General features: G+C 38.0%; 1 protein-coding gene across 6 annotated transcripts in view; it reads left to right on the forward strand.

Annotated features, from left to right (window-relative positions):
- Positions 1-23,149, forward strand: part of igsf9ba (immunoglobulin superfamily, member 9Ba) — a 66,654-nt gene that overhangs the window by 12,199 nt on the left and 31,306 nt on the right. For all 6 annotated transcript variants that reach the window (XR_016146890.1, XM_089121298.1, XM_089121300.1 and 3 more), the window contains exons 2-3: positions 7,233-7,430; positions 13,895-14,041. Coding sequence is in view for 5 of the 6 variants with exons in the window: in XM_089121298.1 (XP_088977424.1) it covers positions 7,233-7,430; positions 13,895-14,041 (345 nt within the window). In the remaining variant the exon portion in view is untranslated. The remainder of the gene's footprint in view (positions 1-7,232; positions 7,431-13,894; positions 14,042-23,149) is intronic.

Genomic DNA, 23,149 nt, shown 5'->3' on the forward strand with positions numbered 1-23,149 from the left:
TATAACTGCATCTAATTATGATGCATATAAACAAATGTACTCATCTGCTTCCAGCATTTGGCATTAGTTTATTCATCCTGATAATGGATAATTCCATCTGCTGGTGAAAAGGGTTTTAAGTTCAGGATCGTCTGAGCTTTAGTTACCATTCAGCTTGCTGTTTGTGTCTTAGTAAGGGAGGGATTCACACTGCTGAGAGCTCCCCTTTGAGTCGACCCATTCATGGATTTTAGAGGTTTATAGACGGTTTGTAGTCTGTAATGTTTGATATCAATGTTTTGTGTGGAACCAGCATTGAGTGAATAATATCAGATGTTTTAATTAGCTGTGACCAATTCATAAAGAATGGCATTTCTTAAAGGGGTAGTTTACCTAAAAATGTTTGTCATTAATTACTCACCCTCTTGTCGTTCCTGATTTTGGCCACGATTTTGCCGCTTGAGACCAATTTTGAGGATCCTAAAAGATTCCTCAGATCCTAGGCAAAAATCCAAAGTCTTTGTTAGTTTGACATGGTCACCGACAGCCAATTAATGACTATTGCGATCAAATTTGACCTTCAACGAAATTCTGGTTTGTAGTGTGGCTTCTCCTACTGTATGACAATCATCTATTAAAAAACCAATAGGAGCTCAGAATTTGAAGACTCAATTAGTGAGACAACAACAAACTACCACTATTTTGGTAGTATTTTCGTATTTTACCGCCAATTTTCTTTTCAAAAGAAGCCATGATCAAAATAAACGTTAGAGATTGTTTTGTTTGCTAGCCACCATTTCTATCCCGATTGTACTGTAAATGCAGCTCACATCACTGAACATATCATGGATGGATGATGCGTGCATCGGTTTTTAATACGTCTTGACTGCTGTACTTGACATTAATGACAGCTGAGATCACACAGTGTGACATGGCTTACAGCGGGGATCATGTTCATACAGTCTGACAAGCAACAATCGTAAAGGACTATTATAAACCGTATAGGGTACACTGGGCTTAACGGGGTGGTTGATTATGATTTCACTTTTTTAACTTTAGTTAGTGTGTAACGTCGCTGTTTGAGCATAAACAACATATGTAAAGTTACAACACTCAAAGTTCAAAGCAAAGGAAGATATTTGCTTTTAAAGAAATAGTTTTTTAAGGACTACAACAAATGTCTGGTATAGGGACTACACAAGCTTCCTCCTGAGTTAGTGACATCACAAACCCTAAAATGTACATAAAACCTGCCTGAGGGGACACACAAGAAACAAAGGGGGTGAGTCCATGAGAAGAGGATGAGTTGTTGTAGTAGAGCACATTTGTGAGTCTTCTCAAGCTGTCGCATTCGTCTTTTCACGTGCAATACAGTTCGTAACACAAATGCAATAGCATGTCACTCTGTGGGCATATTACAACAGTTCCCACACTAATGATTTATAGATTATCATGAAAGAATATATTATATATATATATATATATATATATATTATTTCTGTCATCACTTAATCACCCTTAATCAGTTGGTCCATATCTGTTTGTCTTTGCTTTCTTTCTGTGAAACATATAGGATATTTTGAAGAATGTTTGTAATCAAACAGTTTTGATTACCAATGACTTCCTTGAATTGACAAAAAAATATAATAAAAATGATAAAGACAAAAAAGATTTTGTTTTTCTCAAAATGTTGTCTTTTATGAATATTTATTCAAAAACAAATCAGTGATGTTAGCATCACAATATAAGACAGTTTACATAGCCTATAGAAACAGGCATGGGATAATTCTAATTTTGAATCTTTGAAATCAGGAAAAAATGTATCCCTGTAAATATTTGATGTAATTACACTATCTTCTGTACAAATGTTGCGTTTTCGAACAATGAATAATTTACCAGGGACTAGTTATTCCCTCATTTGAATAGGGATCCTCAGAGGGATGCTGCTTTAGTTTCATCCTTTTTTCCTGGTAAGACAATTATAAGCATGGACTGCTAAAGCATTTTGTTTAGTTCCATGTTTAAAAATGTATATATATATATATATATATATATATATATATATATATATATACAGTATATATATATATATATATATATATATATATATATATATATACAGTATATATATATAGTTTTGTTGTAATTTATTTCATTCTCTGAAACATAACAGTTGAGTTTAGAGCTCAGCCACTGATACAACACATATATCCGCCCCATTCGGATCACCAAGGACCCATATAATGCAGTGTAAATGTGTGGTATGAGTGATGGGTGTGTTTATATGCGCTGAAAGGGTCATGTGTCTTTGTTGTGCCTTTGGGAGTGAAAGCAGACACAAGTGGATTAAGGGGAGAGTGGTCACATGAGTTGAGTTGAGCTGATACTAGGGTCCAGCACCTTTAATCCTCCTGTTTCCTACTTGCCATCCAGTCATTTTCAGGCTGTTTTAAGCCCTTCTTTGAGCTACATTACTGGAGATTTCTTAACAAACCATAGCCTATAATGTGCAATTCATAGGGTGTGAAAATTGCTACGTGACATTCGATATGACATTCATTCTCATTCGATTTATTGGGGTTAGGGATTTTTTTACGAAATGATGCCAACGTAATCATGAAACCTGAATCTTGAGTATGGTTTGATTCATTGTAATACGATTTTCAAAATCCTGCTAAATTCTGTAATAAGTCGCAACAGTGCAAATACACATAAAGCATTCATTCCATGTTTACACACACCGACATCACACCAAGATGACAAGTGACATTCTTTGTCCTTGCACTTGAAAATACTAATTTCGAAGACAACACTACACTAACACAGGTATAGACTGTAAAAAAGAGGTATCGGTAGATCAACAAATGAATCCGCAGTGGTGTGCGATCACGTCGGAGCTCTCGTAAAAAGTAGTTCTCAGAAAATTACAAGTTGCAATTACTTTTTTTACGAACACATAAACACTTTTTACACGTCAGAATCTCGTAATTACGGTATTCCCGACATGGCGTGAAGGCACCAACAAAACTCTCTTTGATTAACGCAGCCATTTCAGTTGTGTAGATTCGAAACATGAAACGACAAACACTCCAGTCCAAATACTGAACGAATTATGAGGACGGACCAATCAATCAAGTTCAAGCTGAGAGGTCAGTGCAACTGTGCGTTTACTCGCGGATGTGAATTATTTGTTATATACAATACATTACCATTGTTATTGGTTTCTGGCTTTACATTTTTCATCTCCCCAACTGGTTCTGTCAAATTATCTGTAGAATAGACCTTATGCACCAGAGAAACAAGGGCGCCGCCATCTTCATAATATTGTCTTTGAACTTTCGTTTTTGCATTGCTGTCCAGGAGTAATGGGCTATAGAGAGCCTAAGTCCCTCCCCTTCTGGTCGACAACCATGGGACCTTATTTTGGAAAAATATTGAATGGTAGTCAATGGCGAGAGACAAAAAATATTTTGATCTCGTTTGAATTGTGCCCTGAATTACACATATGCTGTTTGTCAATTTAAAAAAGTAAAGAAAGTCGCAGTTTGATGTAAAACCGTTGAGGCATAAGACTGTGAAAATACGTAATTACAAAGACTACAAACCCCAAAGGCGCACATTTTCTCTCAATGAATGAAGCTAACTTTACTGAGGCTATTGTCTGTCATTGTTTCTACAGTCTTACGTTATAATCGTAACGTTACGCCGTCATACCTGAGTGTTTTGTACCAGACTGCACACACACGAGCAGCGGATCTCGTTTCGCTTCCCGGGAGATATAGTTCATAGAGCATTTTCACATAAAACTAAATGTTACTCTTCTGAAGTATGACAAACTGCGACGTTTTTGACTTTTTTAGAATTATCTTTTAAATTGACAAACATTATTTGTGTAATTGAGGGCACAGTTCAGACGGAATAAAAAGATAAGTTGTCTCTCGCCATTGACTACCATTCATATTTTTTCCGATATAAGGTCCCATGAGCCGGAGGGGCGGGACTTAGGCTCTCTATATGCACACATAAGTTCCGCATTTGACGCAAGGATGCTCGTCCATTTCCGGTTGTGGAGATTAAAGCAGAGGAAAACATCAAAATTTACTGTCCTCCTGTCTTTGAAACGAAACGTACATATGTTTAGATGTAATTTTATATTATATAGTTATGTTTATTTTTATTTTTATATGTTTATTTAATATAATTTTAAAAAGAAGCATAAATACAACGAGGGGTGTCTGTTTTATCTGTTTTTGTAACTAACGTTTCTTTAGTATAACCATGGAATATAAAATTCAATAAAAATTCTCTGTATTGCATTGGACTCTACGATCGGCGGAAGTTATCGAGCATCTTTACACCTTCACCGGAGATACCGCCGTGCATAGAGCCCATTAGCTTTTGAAGTGTATTTACTTAATGTAAAGTTAACGAAAGTTGTCATGAGGATTGTAATGTTTAAAGCAGATGTCTTAAGACCGGGAAGATTTTAAAACGAGCCGTTCATTCATAAATAGGCAAGATGACTGTGAAAATACAGACCGGAAGACAAAAGACAAACGAGCGCAGCGCTGAAAACGGGTGGGGCCACAGAAGGTCTTTAGAGTGCAAATGTTAGTCTGGTGACCTGCAGTGATGCATATTTAGAATACTAAAAATAAAAAAAACAGAACAGTTGTCTAATTCTGATTCAAAGGATCCATTGTTAATTATGTGAGATTTGAATGTACAATATACAACTCTCGATCGTGCTACATATATATTACAGTATGTAGGCCTACAGTACAGTCTGACTGGGCAGAAGTGTTACAAGATGACAATTAGGCCATTCTAACAAGGCTAAACATGGGACTCCCTGACCCAAATTTATGGCTTGCTGAAATGCTCTTTGTGAACCTGCTCTGGGCTGGTCATGTGCAGATTGTAGAGTGTTTATGGGTATGCATGCACCCTGTTAGTCTCTCATTAAAGCTAAGCTGCTCTCTTTGTGGCGATTTGCAGTCTTCGGCACTCTCAATAGTAGAGCAAATTCCAGGGCCCAGGTCCGTGACTGGAGGGTCCAGCTCTACTTTAGGAGTAATTTGATTAAATCTGCACTGTTTCAGTCCGAAAGCTGTGTGAGCTAAATCAAACAAAGTGGATTAACTCTTCCACTGGATAAAGCTAATATAACTGGTAAATAAAATCACTGCTGCATATGAGTTTGGTTGAATTTTATTTTTTAAATATACTGCAAATTAGTGATTTAAACAACATTTAGTTGCATATACAGTTTTTTTTTTTTTGCATATGTAGACTGAACAACAAAAAATGTGTTTCCATCGCTGCTATTTTTTATTGAATACTGAATCTACAGAAGACTGGACAATTTGAAATAATACAGGGCAGCACATCTTTATTTGCCTTTGCTGTTCGTATAGTACACTATAAAAAATATTTTCAAGATTTGTTATCACAACATATTTTCTTTTGTCAAATCAACTTTATAATAATTTATTTAGTTGAGAACTTATTATTTTGAGTTTCTGATTATTAAATTAATCTCCTTCATTGTATTAACTCACTTTTTCCAGTTCAATCAACTTAAAATTTTTAGGCAACCCAGGTTACTTACTTTTTTAAGTTAAACCAACAATATTTTTTTACAGTGTAGTAATCACAACATTTTTTCTTTTGTCAAATCAACTTAAATAATTTATTTAGTTCAGATAACATATAATTTTGAGTTTCCGATGATTAAATCATTCTCCTTCATTGTATTAACTCACTTCTTCCAGTTCAATGAACTTAAAATTTTAAGGCAACCAGCTTACTTACTTTTTAAGTTAAACCATCAATATTTTTTTTTTACAGTGTATGCAATATCTAATAATGTATGCAAAAGTGTAGTCTGACACATGAATGAACGACTCACAAATCAGTGTTATGAGTTAATGGTTTGAATTGTTTTAACGTTTTGCTCAGTTCAATACAGTCAACAATCCAGTCACACTGGAGGTGTAGTTTATTGTAGGGGGAAAGCAGTTGGTTTTGTTACTCTAATTTTCAAGGGTGAAATGAAGAGTTTGAAAGATGTCTCTTACGCTCAGCAAGGTTATATTTATTTGATCAAAATACATTAGAAAAGCTATAGGCTATCTTGTGTAATATTAAAAATAACGTCATCATCATTTCTCGAGTCTTCAGAGTCACTCGATCCTTCATAAATCATTCTAATTTGCTAATTTGCTGCTTAAGAAACATTTCTACTTAAAATCAATGTTGAAAACTTGAGTTGTGCTGCTTAATATTTTTGCGGAAACTGTAATAAATTTACTTCAGGGCTCTTTAATATAAAATTCAAAAGCATTCATTTGAAATATAAATATTTTGTAATTTTATACACATCTTTAGTCACTTGAGAGATCAATGTAATGGATCCTTGCTGAATAAAATAATTATTATCTTTAAAACCAAAACTTTTGAATGGTAGTGTAAGTGTGATCAGTTCTTCACTTACTCACTGAACTGCAAGACATTAAGTCAGGTTAATGCTATGTCAGGTAATGCAACTTTAAATGAGAGAACGGTCACTATGTTAGAGAACTACTAAGTGTGAGAGCAAAAATGGTTGCTGACTGGTTATTCAGAATCAGTATGTAGTTAAAGCATGTCCTGAAAGTCAGAGAGCTGTGTTTTTGTAACCTATTTTTTACATTTTACTGTTAGTGAATCACTTAGTTTTCTATACAGTGTCTCCATGGTGGAGAATGCACCGTCAGCAGGTCCTTTGATCCCGGAGGTGATTTTCTCCTTCATTGAGGCGCTGAAGCCATGCTAACTCTGATAGAGGAGAGAGTGCTCAATGGGTGTGGTGGAGCTAGCAAAAGAAAATCCATTCCCCCGATATATTTTCTGCTGAGGCAGGTACAATGACCTTTACCGTTCCGATAGGTCACCCATGGGCATGTGACGTGCTTGTGCATTGATTGCTAAAACTCTGGCCCCTCTATTGTAAAACCCTTCCAAGTGTGAATTAGCTGAGATCAATGAGGTACGTGGATAAGGCTCTTGTCATCTCATTATGTGCTTGGCCGTTCCTTTTAACTAATAATTACCTGAGAACTTTCACCAGCGTTTGGGAAACTATCCAAGTCTTCACAAAAAGATGTTTGTTTAATAGGACAATGAGCTGTTTGACACCTCACTTTGGGTATAGCTTTTGGGGACAAATATACTTACTGTGCTGAATGAATGTGTGTGTTTTTTGTGTCCAGGTGCCTACGGAGTGAGAGAAGAGCCCCAGTTTGTGACGGCCCGTGCAGGAGAGAGCGTTGTTTTGGGATGTGACGTGAGCCACCCCCTAAACGGCCAGCAGACTCCCTATGTGGTGGAGTGGTTCAAATTCGGTGTGCCTATTCCCTTCTTCATCAACTTCCGTTTCTATCCTCCTCATGTGGACCCTGAATACGCCGGTAAGCATCTGCATTTTTGTAAAGTCCAGTGTTTAATCCTGGTTAAAGGAGAACTGCGGTCAATTTTAACATTGAGCTCATTGTTTTGTACATTTGGAGTGCTGTCAGTACAGACAAAAATGACAAAAATCGGTGTTGCCTACGCCGTGTTACCCTCTTTTAAAAATTTAAACCCTGTTGACTTCAATGGGGCATGTTCTAAACCTGCTTTTAGCCTCTTAACATCCTTGATTTGTCATTACAAGTACACATCCACGGTCAATCTGACTGCAAAGATGTGAAAGATATGAATAAAAATGATGTTAATTCAGCCAGCTCACATACCTGTGTTTACTTCCTGTTTTCGGTCGAAGTCCAAAGTAGTCGATTGTCGAGTTCGCACGCGCGATCATACATGTATATTACCTTGTATTATCATATTTAGCTTTTTGCGCTTTTTACAGCCACCTGTGACAAATCTTATATCAATAAAGTTAAAATAACACTGGTCTTAGACAACTTTTTGAAAATAGTTCTGTTGTGCATAATAAAAAATAAAATAAAAAACAGTACAAATGATCTTATCAGCATCACGATTTGAATGAAAAGATGAATTTCAGGTTATTTTCAGGTTGAATTAGATTTTCCTTGTGGTTTCAGACTTTTGGACCACCTATGCAGCCAGAAATTTCAATTTAAAAGTACATTAAATGTGCACCAGCATCAAAGACACCATGAACCAGTATAAACCAGCCTGAACCAGGATGAAAATTCAAGGTGGCCTTTGAAGAAGGGATAGTATGTGAATTGGCACTCAGCTTGGTTTGATTAAATATACCTGCTCGTGATGACTTTAAAATAAGGTGTTAACTGAAAACAAACCATTAAAAGTTCCAGTCACACCATAAGTGAAGCCAAAATAGTTGAACCTGATCGAATGTTCTGATTTTGTGTGAGGTTGAGTAAAAGCACCGTTTTTACTACTTAACGTGAAAACGAGCCTCTTGTCCGACCCAGAGAAAAAGAGAGTGTGAGCAGACCTTGACATGGATTGCGAAAAGCTTTAGTAATGGCTGCCTGCTAATATGGCACTCATTCTCTTTCAAGGTGCATTACAGAACCTTAATTACCGCAGATCTGCTGCTGGCCTTCTGGGTGAAAAATCACCTATTGTCAGCACTTCTCAAAGCACACACTCTCCATGACACTGGACACAGAGCTGCGTGAGACATTTCTGTGATTGTTTGAGATTATTTGATGATCACTTAACTACTATGTCACACCCTTTTAAATTGGAAACTTCTGTTGCTTTCTACATTAAAAAAAGCTCGGTTTTTAAAACATATTTAGTTGCCACCCTGTCTACGGCCTACACACCTTCTGAGGGAGCATCCTAACTGCACTGAAATAACATTAGTTTAATGATTTGGAATGCTGTTTATGGACAGCTACACAAAACGCTCCTCACATTAGCGCACAGGAGACTCAACTTGCTATGATGTGATGATACTCTGTAATTAGCATTAAAACAAATAGTAAAGTAAAACTTTACTTGATATAAAATACAAATATTAAGGAAAGTAGTCATTATGTTAAAATGCAAATTTAAAGCAAAAGTTCACAAAATAGTTTCTCCGAAAAAATAAAGAACAACGCTATGGACAGCTGTTCTACTTTGAAATATGCTTTCCGTGTGGGAATGTCTGTTTTTGTTTTGGTCTGTGTAATCACACCTAGTATTGCCGCCATAGAAGCTAGCCAACGAACTGGTTCAAAGATCGCAGTATTGTAACCCACCTAAAAAGCCTCGACATCCATCTAAAAAGCTCTCCAGAGGCGTATTAAAATGTGGTTAAATGAACTGATCAACTTGAAGGTTTGTCGCATTCCATTGTTATTTGCACTTGTCCACTTTGCGTGTCCTCAATCTGGCAACCCGCGTGAGTGTCGAGCCTGTGGGGGAGGGGGCGGGGGAAACAACCCTCTCCAGTATTTTAAATTTAGACTGCAGTGCCCATTTCAACCTCTAACTATCAATAAGTACTTACAGCATCTTTAAAAAAAATATAGATTTGATGTCTTTTATTCACTGATCTGTATAATGACTGGATTGCTCATTGAGTCAAACTGCCGTTGTCATGACATATCGGGTCTCCCCAAACTGTCAGTTTGATTATCCTATCCAATTTGAACGAATGGGATTGTTGTTACAGGTTGTAATTGCGGTGTATTGTGGGATTGAATGAGTGCAGTAGTTTCGGACACCACTACAAATGGCTGCATAGATGGCAACAAACTTTCTCATTCTTTTAACAGGTATTTGTATGTGCTTCATTAAATATAGAGACGATTTACTCAAGTGTCTCTTGACACTTTAAATTGAGTGACTCAACCGATGTCCATCGCATATGCAAATTGATATCTAAAAGTGTTTTTTATTTTTCTTCTTCTCAATAACATATATATTTTAATCGAAATAAAACGTAAACAATAAAAATAACTAGCTAAGTTACCTGATTACCTGAAGTCCATAAGTCCATAGATATCACCAGTTGGTACAGCCATTAACACTTTTCCTGACAAGTGGATGAAATTAGTCCCTTTTTCCTGTTTGTTCATGTGACGTTCGGCCTATTAGCTGGTTGAAGAGTGTGTTTGATCAGGGTTGGAGCTGAACTTTGCAGGACGGTAGATCTCCAGGATTGGGCAACCCTGTTTTGAACCCTCTCTATATCCCTCTCTTTGAATGAAAAGTCAACACTCAAAAGGATGCCCAGAAACTAACTTGTATTTTACATCATTATATTACAGTGTCTCATAAATCCTTCCCACCCATAAAATAAATAATTGATTTTTTGTAAGGGAGAGGAAGGGGGAAGTGAATTGACTATCCTTCCACTATTTGGTTGTGGCCTCATTCCATTTTAAATTAGATATGAGATCTAATGTTCAGTTCCACTGTATATCATTGTCTCCTGTGGGTACTATAGAGTCGCCATGGCAGCTCATTCTGTATTGTTCCTCTACGCCACAAGGCTTTAGTCTCACAGTTTGGCTGGACCCGCACACAATTACCACTGAACTCCAAAAGGCTATTACTGTAACTCACAATGCAATTTTCTGCAGCAGAAATTCCCAAACTCTCTCCCTGTTGGCTACTGCCAGAGCTCCAGGTCTGATTCCTCAACCAATTTACCGTATTAAAGTCCTCATTGTCTTGCAGACGGACAATCTATGCAGCAATCATTGCAGCCGTTTAGATGTGATTTACACAGGCTCTCCTAGAGTGATTCTTAGCTAGAGGCAGATTGAATTCATTCAGGACGGGCCTGTTTACGGGCCCCTAAAATGCAGTGCACTCATTGCTGGCAAGAGACCTGCAGGAAGATTTTGGGTAATTAAGCGCCTAACAAGTTTGCTTAATGAACACCCCTGTGCGCTCTGAGCATAGAGTGCAATTTATAAAATGGGATCTCCTGAGGTGAGCTCGTATATGTATCTCATATTATAGAGGATATGCATTGACATCACTTTCCCACCGGAACTCCCCCTCAGCCTAACAAAACATCCTGCAACATGACTGGCTTTATAGTGGAATTTGCATAAATGGGAGTAAAACAAACAACTATGTTCTTACATTAAAGTCAGTTGGACTTGACAGTGTTACTTACAACTCGCCAAAGACCCAGTGGTCCATGTACATTGACATGTGGCCAGAAATTGGACTTTTTGACGTTTATCAAAGCCTCTGAATGCTTTATCTGCTTGACAAAACTATTAATACAATATAGGTAGATCTAAAATGTGTATGATTTATATATTGTCATATCGCACAGCCTTAAACTTTTTAGGCATTATAGACATAGCATTATGACTTTCTGTGAAGCAGCTTGTAAACTATCCATCCATCCATCCATCCATCCAAAACTTGTAAGGAAAATTGGTTTGTCTAACACTATCTAACCATCCATCCTTTGTTGATTACAAGGCTCCTCCTCATAATGTTTTTTTTAATAAATGCTGCCAAAAAAACTTGGTTACATAATGGTAAATATTTAATTGATGAGTTGTCAATACAATATATAAACCATGGTATGATTTTACCCCAAAATTCAACTTATCTCCGACACAAAACAGTAACTATAAAAACACGTTTCTCTGCCTGGATTCCAGGCGATCCATTTGCTTCTCTTTCCTGTAGCTTTCAGCAGTCTGTAAAACGATTGTTTTACTAAATTAAACAATTATTTTTACAGTCAAATGCACTGGTCGTTCCCATTTTAGATGTTTTTGTGTGTTTTCGCTGCATTCAAGCCTATAAGACCAACGCTGCAACTAAGATTTTTTTTCCAGCATCATTAATCCAGTCTTCAGTGTCACATGATCCTTCAGAAATTATTCTAATATGCTGTTTTCCTGCTCAAAAAAACATTTCGTATTATTTTAAATGTTGAAAACTAAAATATAGATAAAAACTAGAGATGAAATGGCTAACATTGCTAGCGGCAGCAGGAGTTATGTGCTCTATTGTTTATTGGGGTTCCCACATTTCCATATGCAAACACAGATCCATTTGTGAGGATTACAGTTCACATATGTGGCCTGAACAACCATCAGATGAGTCTAGAATAACTATCGAAGAGTTATCTGATCAGTAGAGAGCACATGAAGTTTAAGTTGACTTGCACAGAACACTCCATTTACGGCTATAGTGGGAAAGATAATGCACCCCTTCTAGCAAAGGAAGGCCTTTTATTTGATGTTACATTCAGTGTGAAGATGCTCCCTAACTTCCGATCCCATCAGTGCTTTATCACTCTACACGAAAATAGCTGTGATTTTGAAGGCCATTTTTTTTTTACGGCAAGACCGCAGCCTCCTCTGCCCGGTGCCGTATTGATTTTCTGCTCTGGAAACCTGCTGTCTCCTCTCTCAGGTGCAGCTGGGATCCCAGGGCTATGATATCTGCTGCTCAGTACACAGCAGTATGAAGTATGAAGGCCAGCCGGAACGTAAATATGTGAGTCTGAGACACTCAGGCAATTTCGGCCCAGTGAACAGTGCCCTGAACTTTCAAAAACATTAAATCCCAGCTAAAGTCCTCAAATAGGCAATTGCGAGATTATATCTTCCTGTTGGCTAGCTCTGGAATGGCTTAGTTCTGTCAGAGAGATGCTTGACTGCCTATATTTCTCTCATTTTCCATGGCTATTTGTATTGTCAGTGTTGCTAAGCCTCTTGGTACAGAGTGTAACACTCAGATGTGAGCTGTGATACTTTGTTCTTTTCTATTTAAGGTACAGTACACTTTTCTTTTGATTGTGTAGGAGTGGCTGAAATCAAGTGAATATCACTTTGCTAGTAATGTTATGCATTGCTCCACATGTTGGCTTACTACGTATGTGAATAGCAAAACGCCATTGGTGAAACCTTGAAAAAGTTGCTATATGATGTGACTTTAAGCTAGCTTTATAACTTTCAGAGTTACTATTTTTTTTAATTCATCTCAACGTTTTTTTTTTTTTTACATGCTGGCGTGATTAACTGTAATCACAATGGCAGTACTGGGCTTTATTTCATGGAGATAACAAATAATAATCTCCGCCAAACATTATTACACAGACAGCTAATTAAAACGTAAATTTCCTGTTTCAGCAGTGTGCGCAGAATGCATGGACAGGAGAATAAGAATCGTTTAAAAAAAGGCAGACTATAGACCTTGAAATTCATTTAGCTTGTTTGTTAACGTCAGTGCATTTGTTAAATTGTCATTAACTGGTGCCGCTGTCTGTTTTTGCAGGTTTTTTTTTTTTCAGATCCAACATGCTTCATGTTATTACAAAGTGTGACACATTACAAAGGGCTTTTTCTTGCAACTCAAGAATGAATGTCGGTGTGAAATGTTCATAAAACCATTTAACTTTGAATTGAATACTGTAGTTTGTTCAATTTATTCAGTCCTCGTGCTTTAATAAATGAGGCTTTTTGTTGATGCTGCTTTGTATTTTTTTTTAATTGAAAGTCTTTAGGACTTATTCACAACATGTTATTTTAGTTAAATTAAATTAGAACTAATACCAATATTAATTTTAATAATTAATTAAACAATTCACATAAAAATGTTGTAAAAACTGCATTCATGACAAAGAACTGCACAGATGCAGTTATCATAACAATCTATCAGTAAATGCGGTTTCTGACGTTGGCGCCGTGCTGCTGCGGATTGAAGAACACGCTAAATCACGCAGACAAAAAGACGAGGAGGAGCCGAAACCTGCTGTCGGTTTTACGATTTTCAATGGAGATTTAGGCGATCATGAATTTTTGTACAGTTTATTCAGGGCTGAGGCCCAACTAAAAAGGGCCTAATGACGCCCTTGATCCGTTATCAAAAAAAAAAGAAAGAAAAAAAAGAAAAGAAAAGATGTGAAAAAATTTGTTGCACCAGTCTCAGTCTTCTCTCCTCTGTTCCTGTGCTCTTTCAGGTAGAACCAGCCTGCATGGCAAAGCGTCTCTGCAGATCGACCAGGTGCGCTCAGAAGACCAGGGCTGGTATGAGTGCAGGGTCCTCATGCTGGAACAACAATATGACACCTTCCACAACGGCAGCTGGGTTCACCTCACAGTCAACGGTGAGACATCTATCTATCTATCTATCTATCTATCTATCTATCTATCTATCTATCTATCTATCTATCTATCTATCTATCTATCTATCTATCTATCTATCTATCTATCTATCTATCTATCTATCTATCTATCTATCTATCTATCTATCTATCTATCTATCTATCTATCTATCTATCTATCTATCTATCTATCTATCTATTTGTCTGTCTGTCTGTCAATTAATAGATAGATAGATAGATAGATAGATAGATAGATAGATAGATAGATAGATAGATAGATAGATAGATAGATAGATAGATAGATAGATAGATGGACAGATAGACAGACAGATGAATCAGTGTGCTCTCTTCCCCTCCTCCTCGCTTTTAATGGATGTCTGCTTTTGGGGGTGGAGTAGGACTAATCGTGGCTTGATTTCATATTCATTTCTAATATCAGCAGTAAATCAGATCTGTGAGGAGTGGAGGAGGATGTGACTGTCTTTTGCCACTCATGACTGCCTGCTGCTGTGAGTAATACGTGTGGTAGACCCAACAAATACAGACTTTATGCTCAAGCTGCAGAAATGAGCAATGTAATTCTGTTGCCCTTGTTTCCATTAGAACATGTTATTGCCATCCTCCTTGTTAGAGACAACATGTTGTTCTTGTCGTACATTGGACAATAATGGGTCATGATTTGGTTTTTGGTTAGTATGTTACTGTCTGTCAAAGTATTGCAGACCTCATGAAATCAAAATGAGAGTGTTGTGCCATTTAATCGATGTCTGTAATCTTTAAGGTCATCCATAGGCAAGTTGACAACATGGTCCTTCTACGAAAATGGCGACATTTTCGCCCAATGAAATTCTCTCCAGAATACATACAGTATGTCCTGCATCCAATCCCACCTGCAACAGTCAAGTAGCATATTGTAGTTCATGACTGTGACATATCAAAAGCCTTCGGCTATTTACAAATAAAAGGGACTATCAATCGATATGTCCCTCCAAAACTTCCTGTTTTATTAGGAACACAGGACAACACTGCTCGTCGAGCGATTTCATAAGAGTGTTTAAAATAATAAAGAGAAGCTTACACTCAATATTATTAGCCTTTGGGTATTGACCAGCATTCAAAAGAAACCCGTCGGCCTGCTCTGAAATCTGCATGCCCTGCTGTGTCTAATAAACAGAGTAATATTTCACCTGGCACCACCATCATTTCCATTACACTAATGGAGATGTCTTCCATGGTGCCAAACTATAGAGGCACATTTGGGGTAGCTCAAGGCTTTAGTCATGTCATGTTCCTCTCTCTCATTCTGTTTGAACATCACATTTTGCCTGATTTATTATTTATGGGCATGGTTCAGCATCGCTGGAAATATATTATCTCCTCCACGATGAGTGTTTGCATTTTATTAGATGATGAATTTAATACGATCCATTAAAACAATATGTAAACTATCATGATTCACAGCTCAGTAATCATTGCCTGGGGGTCAATATCCAAAAGGCTCTCGGTCGCATATTAATAGTAGCACAACGCCGCTGTACGCTTAAATCAAGTGCTGACATGGCAGATTAATTCCAATACTGGAGCCTTTTGTATTTGGCTGCACTGCATACTGATTCTTACTGTGCATCATTTTACATGTATGAGCTACAGTGGCAGAAGATGTCATTAAAGAACCACTGTCTCTTCACATGTTTGTGAGGAATCGTAGGGTTTGCCGTGTTGATATGTTGGTGATAAGCAACTTTGTTGGCCCTTTATACTGTAGTTTATTTATTGCATTTCATCTTCTAGTGAGATGTGTGCATTCAGTGGACAGCAGCAGAGAGGAAGTGATGAGTCAATGATGTTGTCATCTGATTGAAGTTGCACATTGAGTTAAGTCAGTGCATTTGAACTTGCATTAATGTTGACATTTTAGTTTTGATTTGTTTTGTTCACTAAACATATCCATAGACTTTGCATCCCTAACATGTTTTTACTTTATACCTAACCATGGTAATTTTCTTTAGTACTGTTTTAAGTAAAGCAAACATTTGTTAAAATAATAGAAGTTACAAGTATAGTAGTGTGAGCTGTTTTCACTATTGGACAGTATGAGTACTATGGCCATGAGTACTTCTCTAGTGAAAAATAAATATACTAAAATGTATTTGAAATACATGTATTTTATGCTAAGTAGAATACATTTATTTACTAAAAATAAATACCCTACAATTGTACTTTTGGTATACTAAACTGATATACTTAAAATCTGCTAAATTGGAACAACTAATTTTGTACTTAATGCACTATAGTTATCCGAAAGTAGTGCTGCATGAGATCCCTTCGCTAAGCCACACCCGAAAATCGCCACTGGCCAATCCTGTTTTAGCAACCGTAACTAGGCGTGGGAGGTCTGGCAAGCTTTCGAGCGAGGGAAACATGCTGAAGCAATGTGCGTATGGATTGTGCAAATCTGATTCCCGGTGGTATCCTAAAAGTTTGGACTGGGGAGCGGAGGTGTTTTCAAATCTGAAAGCTGAGGGGAGAAATGAGGGGTGTGATCGAGATTTATGTTGACAAAAACACCGTTTGTTTGGAGATATTGTCGGTTCTTTGGTCATAATGCATATATTTTAATGTAAAATAAGACGATTAAAGACAAGACGGAGGCTCACTGACATACTTTAAAATATTTTTCAGCATTTTGTTAATCGACGGCCTGTAGGCTACTACCCCTGACTAAGTAACTTTAACCCAATCCGATCACGGCTCTCCCGGTGTTAGTGTTATTCCACAAGATTTATGGATAAGCGGTTTGATTTATAATTATTAGGATTATTTTCACATACTCTGCTGTGCACGAGCGTAGCTGTTCCTCAATTTATGTTTCCCATTTGAATGGTCAGCAAGCATATGAGGTGGCTGCTGCTTGATCCGGGACTATAACGTTAGGCTTTAGCTTAAATTTTTAAGAAATTATTCTCTAATCGGTTGCATATAATGTTGTGAATATATCCCTCGCATGGAATTCTGCAATCCTTTTTGTCTTGCTCTCTCAGATATTTCACATGTTCGCCAAAAATTACTAATTATCTCGTTGGGAATGTCTGACACCGGTGCATCTACACTATAATAGATGTGCCAGCCGCGAAAGCTTGACAGGCGTAGCAACAGTAACTAGGGAGGGCGGGGCTTAGCGAAGGGTCAATTAAATTTGATTGTGCTACCTTAAATATCTTACATTTAAAGACTGATATTATACAGTGATCATAATGTCCTTATTATAGCCTATATTCAGAGATGTGAATTGTGCAAAGTAGGCCCACTCAAAATAAAGTTTAATTATGATGTGTAAGTCGCAAGTGATATGCCAGTAAATAGGTGAATTTGTACTTAATATGAAATAAATTCCAGTTTTTTTTCACTTGGGATGTTTGCTGCAGTGATACAGTTTGCTAATTTGTATCTCAGTTGATCATTCATTGTGAAATGAAGCAGCGCCTGATATTTATTTGTCTGCTGTCAGACTTTGAGGTGTCATCCACAGGAACAGTATGATTAGTGCTGTCAGCTCTCTGTAAATGCAGGCTATTTGTATATTTAACATGTGACTCATGCATATTCCAAACCTCAAACAATGACACCAGCAAGGTTAACTGTCTGCTGCACCTCGCATCCATGTTAAAATTCCACAGCCGTTCGCTTGCAGAAATCACTGTGACTTATTTGGAAAGTGCACACAGTGGCCGTTTCAGAGCTGTGGTGGGAGAGCGAGCGAGCGAGAGGCGCAAGCGAAGGGTGTATTATTGCATGCGGGGTGCTTGTTTGTGTATGTGTGTGTTTTTGGCCCAGGGTGAATGAGTTCAGTGTCTGCCTCATCTTTTTTCAGCCGGAGAAATGTCACCTGTGCAGCTGTGGCAGGCGGCGCTAGTGTGAACATCTGTGAGGGTTTATTTCATGGCTTCCTATTTCCTCTCTACTGCCGCATTGGCCATTCATGCCCTCCCTCGTTTGCATTCATGGTCAGTTCGCCAGTTCACTCAGTCACGTCCCCTCACACACACACACACACACTCTCCTGGCTCTGCTTTCCGAAATGTCGATATCAGTGATTGCGGCGTGTAGAGGGTGCGTGGTTTTTATATGTCGTCAGGGCATTCTACAATAAGGCGCGTATAATAACCTTTTGGCTAAATGGCTCATGGTTGGATTTGCAAGCAATGCAGCTTTGAATCTAAACGACATAATGCCTGCTTGAAATTCACTACATTTGCTTTGATTGCGGATGTGTGATTGACCTGTAGCCATGGCAGAGTCTTGGACTGAAATGAAAAAGATAGAGGCAGATATTGCTCCTCCCAGTAGATTTTGGCGTGAGGTTCTAATGAGATGTAACCATTTGAATTTTATGACTTATAAGTATGCATTGTCATGCATTTAAACATGATCCTCTCAGGAGTAGTCCATTAGCTGACTTTGTTAGTTTGATATGAAATGCTTCATGTGCATTTATTATGTGGACGCACAATTTTCAGTCGGACGTAATAAGTAAATGACTCTAAAATAAGTTTAATAATCACAAACCTTTAGCTTGCTCTTGTGGTCTGGTATGCCTTTTCCACCAAAATGGTGCTTACCTGATTTGTTGTTGACTGAACGATAACAATAGCTTGTTATAATTTGTTTTATGTATCTATTTATCTATTTTTAAACTTTTAATAAATCTCATAGTTTCACCTTGTAATGTCAGTGAATCATATACAAGTACGAGAGAATAATAGTTCAGAACTTAAAGGGATACTCCAATTTTTTTGGAAATAGGCTCATTTTACAACTCCCTCAGAGTTAAACAGTTGAGTTTTACCGTTTTCTAATCCATTCAGTTGATTTTCTGATATTTAGAAGAATATCAGTAACCAGACAGTTTTTGGTCCCATTGACTTCCATAGTAGGAAAAAAATATACTATGGAAGTCAATGAGACCAGAAACTGTCTGGTTACCGATATTCTTCTAAATATGGAAGTCAATGAGACCAGAAACTGTCTGGTTACGATTTTCTTCTAAATATCAGAAAATCGGCTGAATGGATTCGAAAACAGTAAAACCCAACTGTTCAACTCTGGGGGAGTTGTAAAATGAGCCTATTTCCAAAAAAGTGGAGTTTCCCTTTAAAGGTACAATATGCAAGATTGTTTCACCACCAGGGGTCGCTAACCTCTTACAATCACAAAGGTGTATATTAATGTATATTTCCGCATTAAGCGGAATTATGGATCTTGTCGTCAAGCTGATGAATCTTTTATGGATGAGTGAATACAGTGATGTTTTTAACATGACTAGAATGAAGCAGGGCATGATTGCTAGACTTAAGTTATACGAGTGCCACACGCAACGCGAGTCCGCGGAAAAAAAAGGACATTGAATTCTACCGAACTACACACTGAATTACTCACACAGGTCAGTTTATTAGAGGAATTAAACTTGAGGTAACGCAGCGCTGCTTCACTTGCTATGCTCTAACAGTTTCACTATCACACTAAACGGCATTTGTCCGTGTTGAGTGTTGTTAGTTAGGTTGTTTGTTGCCTGTATGAGACTCCTAGATTAACATTAGAGAATAACATACAGATCATATTGTAACTTTTCATCATGTTGAACTATATAACATTGATTTGTTTTATATGCATTGATTTGCTCACCTGTTTGCTCAAGTAACATGCAACACTCGCGTCTCGGTCAAGTCGAAGTTAGCCACGGACGTGGAGCGCTCGGCACCTTGAAAGATGTTGATCTTCGTTTTAGTCCTCTTTTTGTCTCAAAGTCTGCTTGCCATGGTCCATAATGTTTGAACAAAACCCTGCTAGGGATGCTCACGCTGTTGAACACGCATAACGGGCACAACCGACCCAGTTGTCAACCATGTCGCCATGGTTACTATTGCAGTACGAGGTCAAACCTGGCGGAAACCAGGGGTAACGCGGATATCGTCATTGACTGGTGACTCCTCACCCCTGTTGACACGCCCCGTTTCCTTGGTTAAAAATCGCAATTTTCTCGATTACAAATAGTTTAATACAAATTTTGGGATATTTAAAGTAATCAACTAAACTAAAAAATATATAACATTGGCCGAAGTGGGGTTTTTTTGGGATATTTTACTGCAAAAATTCTGCATATTGTACCTTTAACTTTTAATTTTAATAAACAAAAACATTCAAATATTTCAGTGATGCTTTGGAAGAACAATATATAAAAGCGCCAATATATAACATATAACTTTTGACAGTGACTCACAATCTCAGCTTCTTGTTTGTTTTCTCACTGAAACACTCATAGCAGCAGAGAGGCGTGTTCACAGTTATAGTAGTGTGGAATTTGGTCCGCTCCATGGCGAACAACTTCTATGTTGGGCTTTTTCCAACGGTGACAACTGAACGGTCTGAAGAAGAACGATTCAGTGTAATTGCCCTCCGATGCCGCTTTATAAAGGCAGAGCGCTAACCGCTATTCACAAACTTGAACGCCGTTGCAACGGCTGTTTTTAAAAAAAAAAAATTCTGCTGATCTCCCGCCACCTGCTCTGGAGTGGGAGGCGTGTGCGCTAACAAGGAAGCTAAAGACCGCAGCCGTTAGCGTTAATCTCTAGTGTGCCTCTTGACGCCAGGGGAGTGAAGTTTACACGCACAGCACTTATTGGCCTATGTCCATTACACAGTATAGTTATGTTCTGAAAATATAGCTTTGTTTTGCACATAGCTTTGTTTGTTAATACTCATCCTCTGCATAAGCTTATCTTAAAAGTTTTGTAAGAAACACTGGTGTTCATTGGTATTCCGACTGCCCATCTTGTCCAGAAGCGTCTTTGTTGGAGCAGGTGCTGTCTGGCCAACCAAGGGCAGAAAAGCCTGACTGGTTTCCTGTAGCCGGCGACATTGGCATCCACTTGTGTATGGATCCTGTGTGGACAGTGGCGGTTCTTCCTGCCAGGACGGGTGAAAGGGTGGCCGGCTGCCCGCGTGTACCCAGCAGGTGTCAGCCAGGCAGATGTACCCGCTTAGAGAACAGTAGTGGTTCTGTGGAGACGCTCAGGTCATCACACAGCTGCCCTTCATCAGTGTGGCCGTCACAATTGTCTCTCTCAGAACATCCTGACCAACCCCATAGCAGGCACAGATCATTAGCTTCTGATACTAAGTGGCAATCTAAACCACTATGGTGACGCCTAGTGATTAAAGATCTGAGCTGGTAACCTAAAGGTTGCAGGTTTGAATCCACAATTGATTAGAAATCATCACTGTTCCCTTAAGCAAGGAATAATTCACCCAAAAGATGAAAGTTCGGTCACACTTTACAGTAGATTAGGGTCCAATTCTACTTAATTAGCAATTTGTAAATATCATCCGTTTTCTTCTACTCTGTAAAATATGATTTTGATTTTACGGACTGTAAAAATGCAATGGTAAAAACCAGTACATTTTTTAACAGTAATTTTCCTTATTATATACAGTGAATACCCGTAATAGATCTAAATTTACGTTTAATGTACTGTTAAATTTGACAGTTTTTTGAAGTTAAAAAGAACAATTTGTATAATTTACAGTGAAAACAAAACATATTGTTGTTAAGTTAATGTTTATTGCATTACTCTAGTGTCAGATTTGTTACAATCATGGTATGTATGTATTAGAGGATGACACGGGAGTGGATTTTCACTCCTGTCCCGTCCCACTCCCATAGAAAGAAATCTTGTCCCGTCCCACTCCCAGACCCAAGTTTAAAAAACAATCCCATCCCATCCCGCTCCTGGTAAATTGACTCCCACTCCCATCCCACTCCTGTTTAAACTGACTCCCACTCCTGTACCGCTCCCATATATATTTTTTCTTCAATTAATGTTTAGTTACATAGAATTTGATTTAATCTGCAATTCTGCATCCTCTCCAATCCATCCTGTTTTAGACCAGCTGCTGAGACCCAGTTTCTAGATTTTCTCCAGAAAATGGAAGACAGTAAATAAAAGAAAAACAGTACATCACACCATGTCTACAATTTAATAAACCCAAACAGCACATAAAGCTGCATTTTACTCATTTATTGTTGAGTAAACAATACATTTACAGTTTACATTTATAGTTTTTTTAATTACATTTTAAACGATTTTCATCAATTATGCTCTTGCATAATGAGACAAATTTTAGTTATATGTTGCTGTGTAGGCTGCAACATGGCTTATTCTTTCCTGAATTTGCGTGCCTCTTCAGACCGCTCATCCTTGAATCACTTGCTACTTGACTAAAGGGGGGTCGCACACCGGACGAGAAGCTCAGCGCCGCGCAGAATCTTTAAAATTCGAACACATTCTGTGTCTGTCCGCGGCGCCCAGCGACGGCTCAGGACCGTGTTCAAAACCCTGCTGTGCCACAGAGCGCCATTTACATAGTTTTATATAAAATGTAAAGTATTTTTGTCTCAAATCGTTGCTAATGTATCCTGACTTCACCCTATGCAGTAATATACATTTAGTTTTGCATTCATTTACAGAAATCAGCTGCTTGAATGACAATTGCTGATGTTATTGGATTTTTCAGTTGAGATTCTCAATTCATTCAGTTAACGGATGCTCTGAGGTAAAGTTTTCAGACTGCAGACTCAGTAACGATTGTATTTAATTGTACAGTACAACCTAACATAGAACAGCGATACGTTACCTGGAGTTGTCCTACTAGACACAGCGCGGCGCGGCTCGTCCGGTGTGCGACCCCCTTTTATGCATGTCTTACAAGCAGCGTACATCGTGCTATCACCGTCACATTCTACTCTCACATACTTAATTTTTCAGACTTTCCGACCAGTTCTGTGAACTTAATAGACATGTCATTACTTCTGATTTTGCGCTGTAAATCATTTTTTTTGCCACATCGACTTCTCCGCGGCTATTAGCTCCCTCCATCACTGCTCTTTCAATTCCGGCGGTAAGCCGTGACAAAAAGCACTGATGGCTTCTGGAACGGCTGGGTCGTGTAGTTATTTTTTAATTTCGCTACATTTTAGGCGTATTAAAAGGAAACTACAAAATGGTGCATTTACTTTTTTCTTTTTTTTGTCGTCTTTGCTATTGGTTGATTCCC

Source organism: Pimephales promelas, chromosome 16 (genome assembly GCF_988280905.1).
Source record: "Pimephales promelas chromosome 16, fPimPro1.hap1.1, whole genome shotgun sequence".
Classification (NCBI taxonomy): domain Eukaryota; kingdom Metazoa; phylum Chordata; class Actinopteri; order Cypriniformes; family Leuciscidae; genus Pimephales; species Pimephales promelas.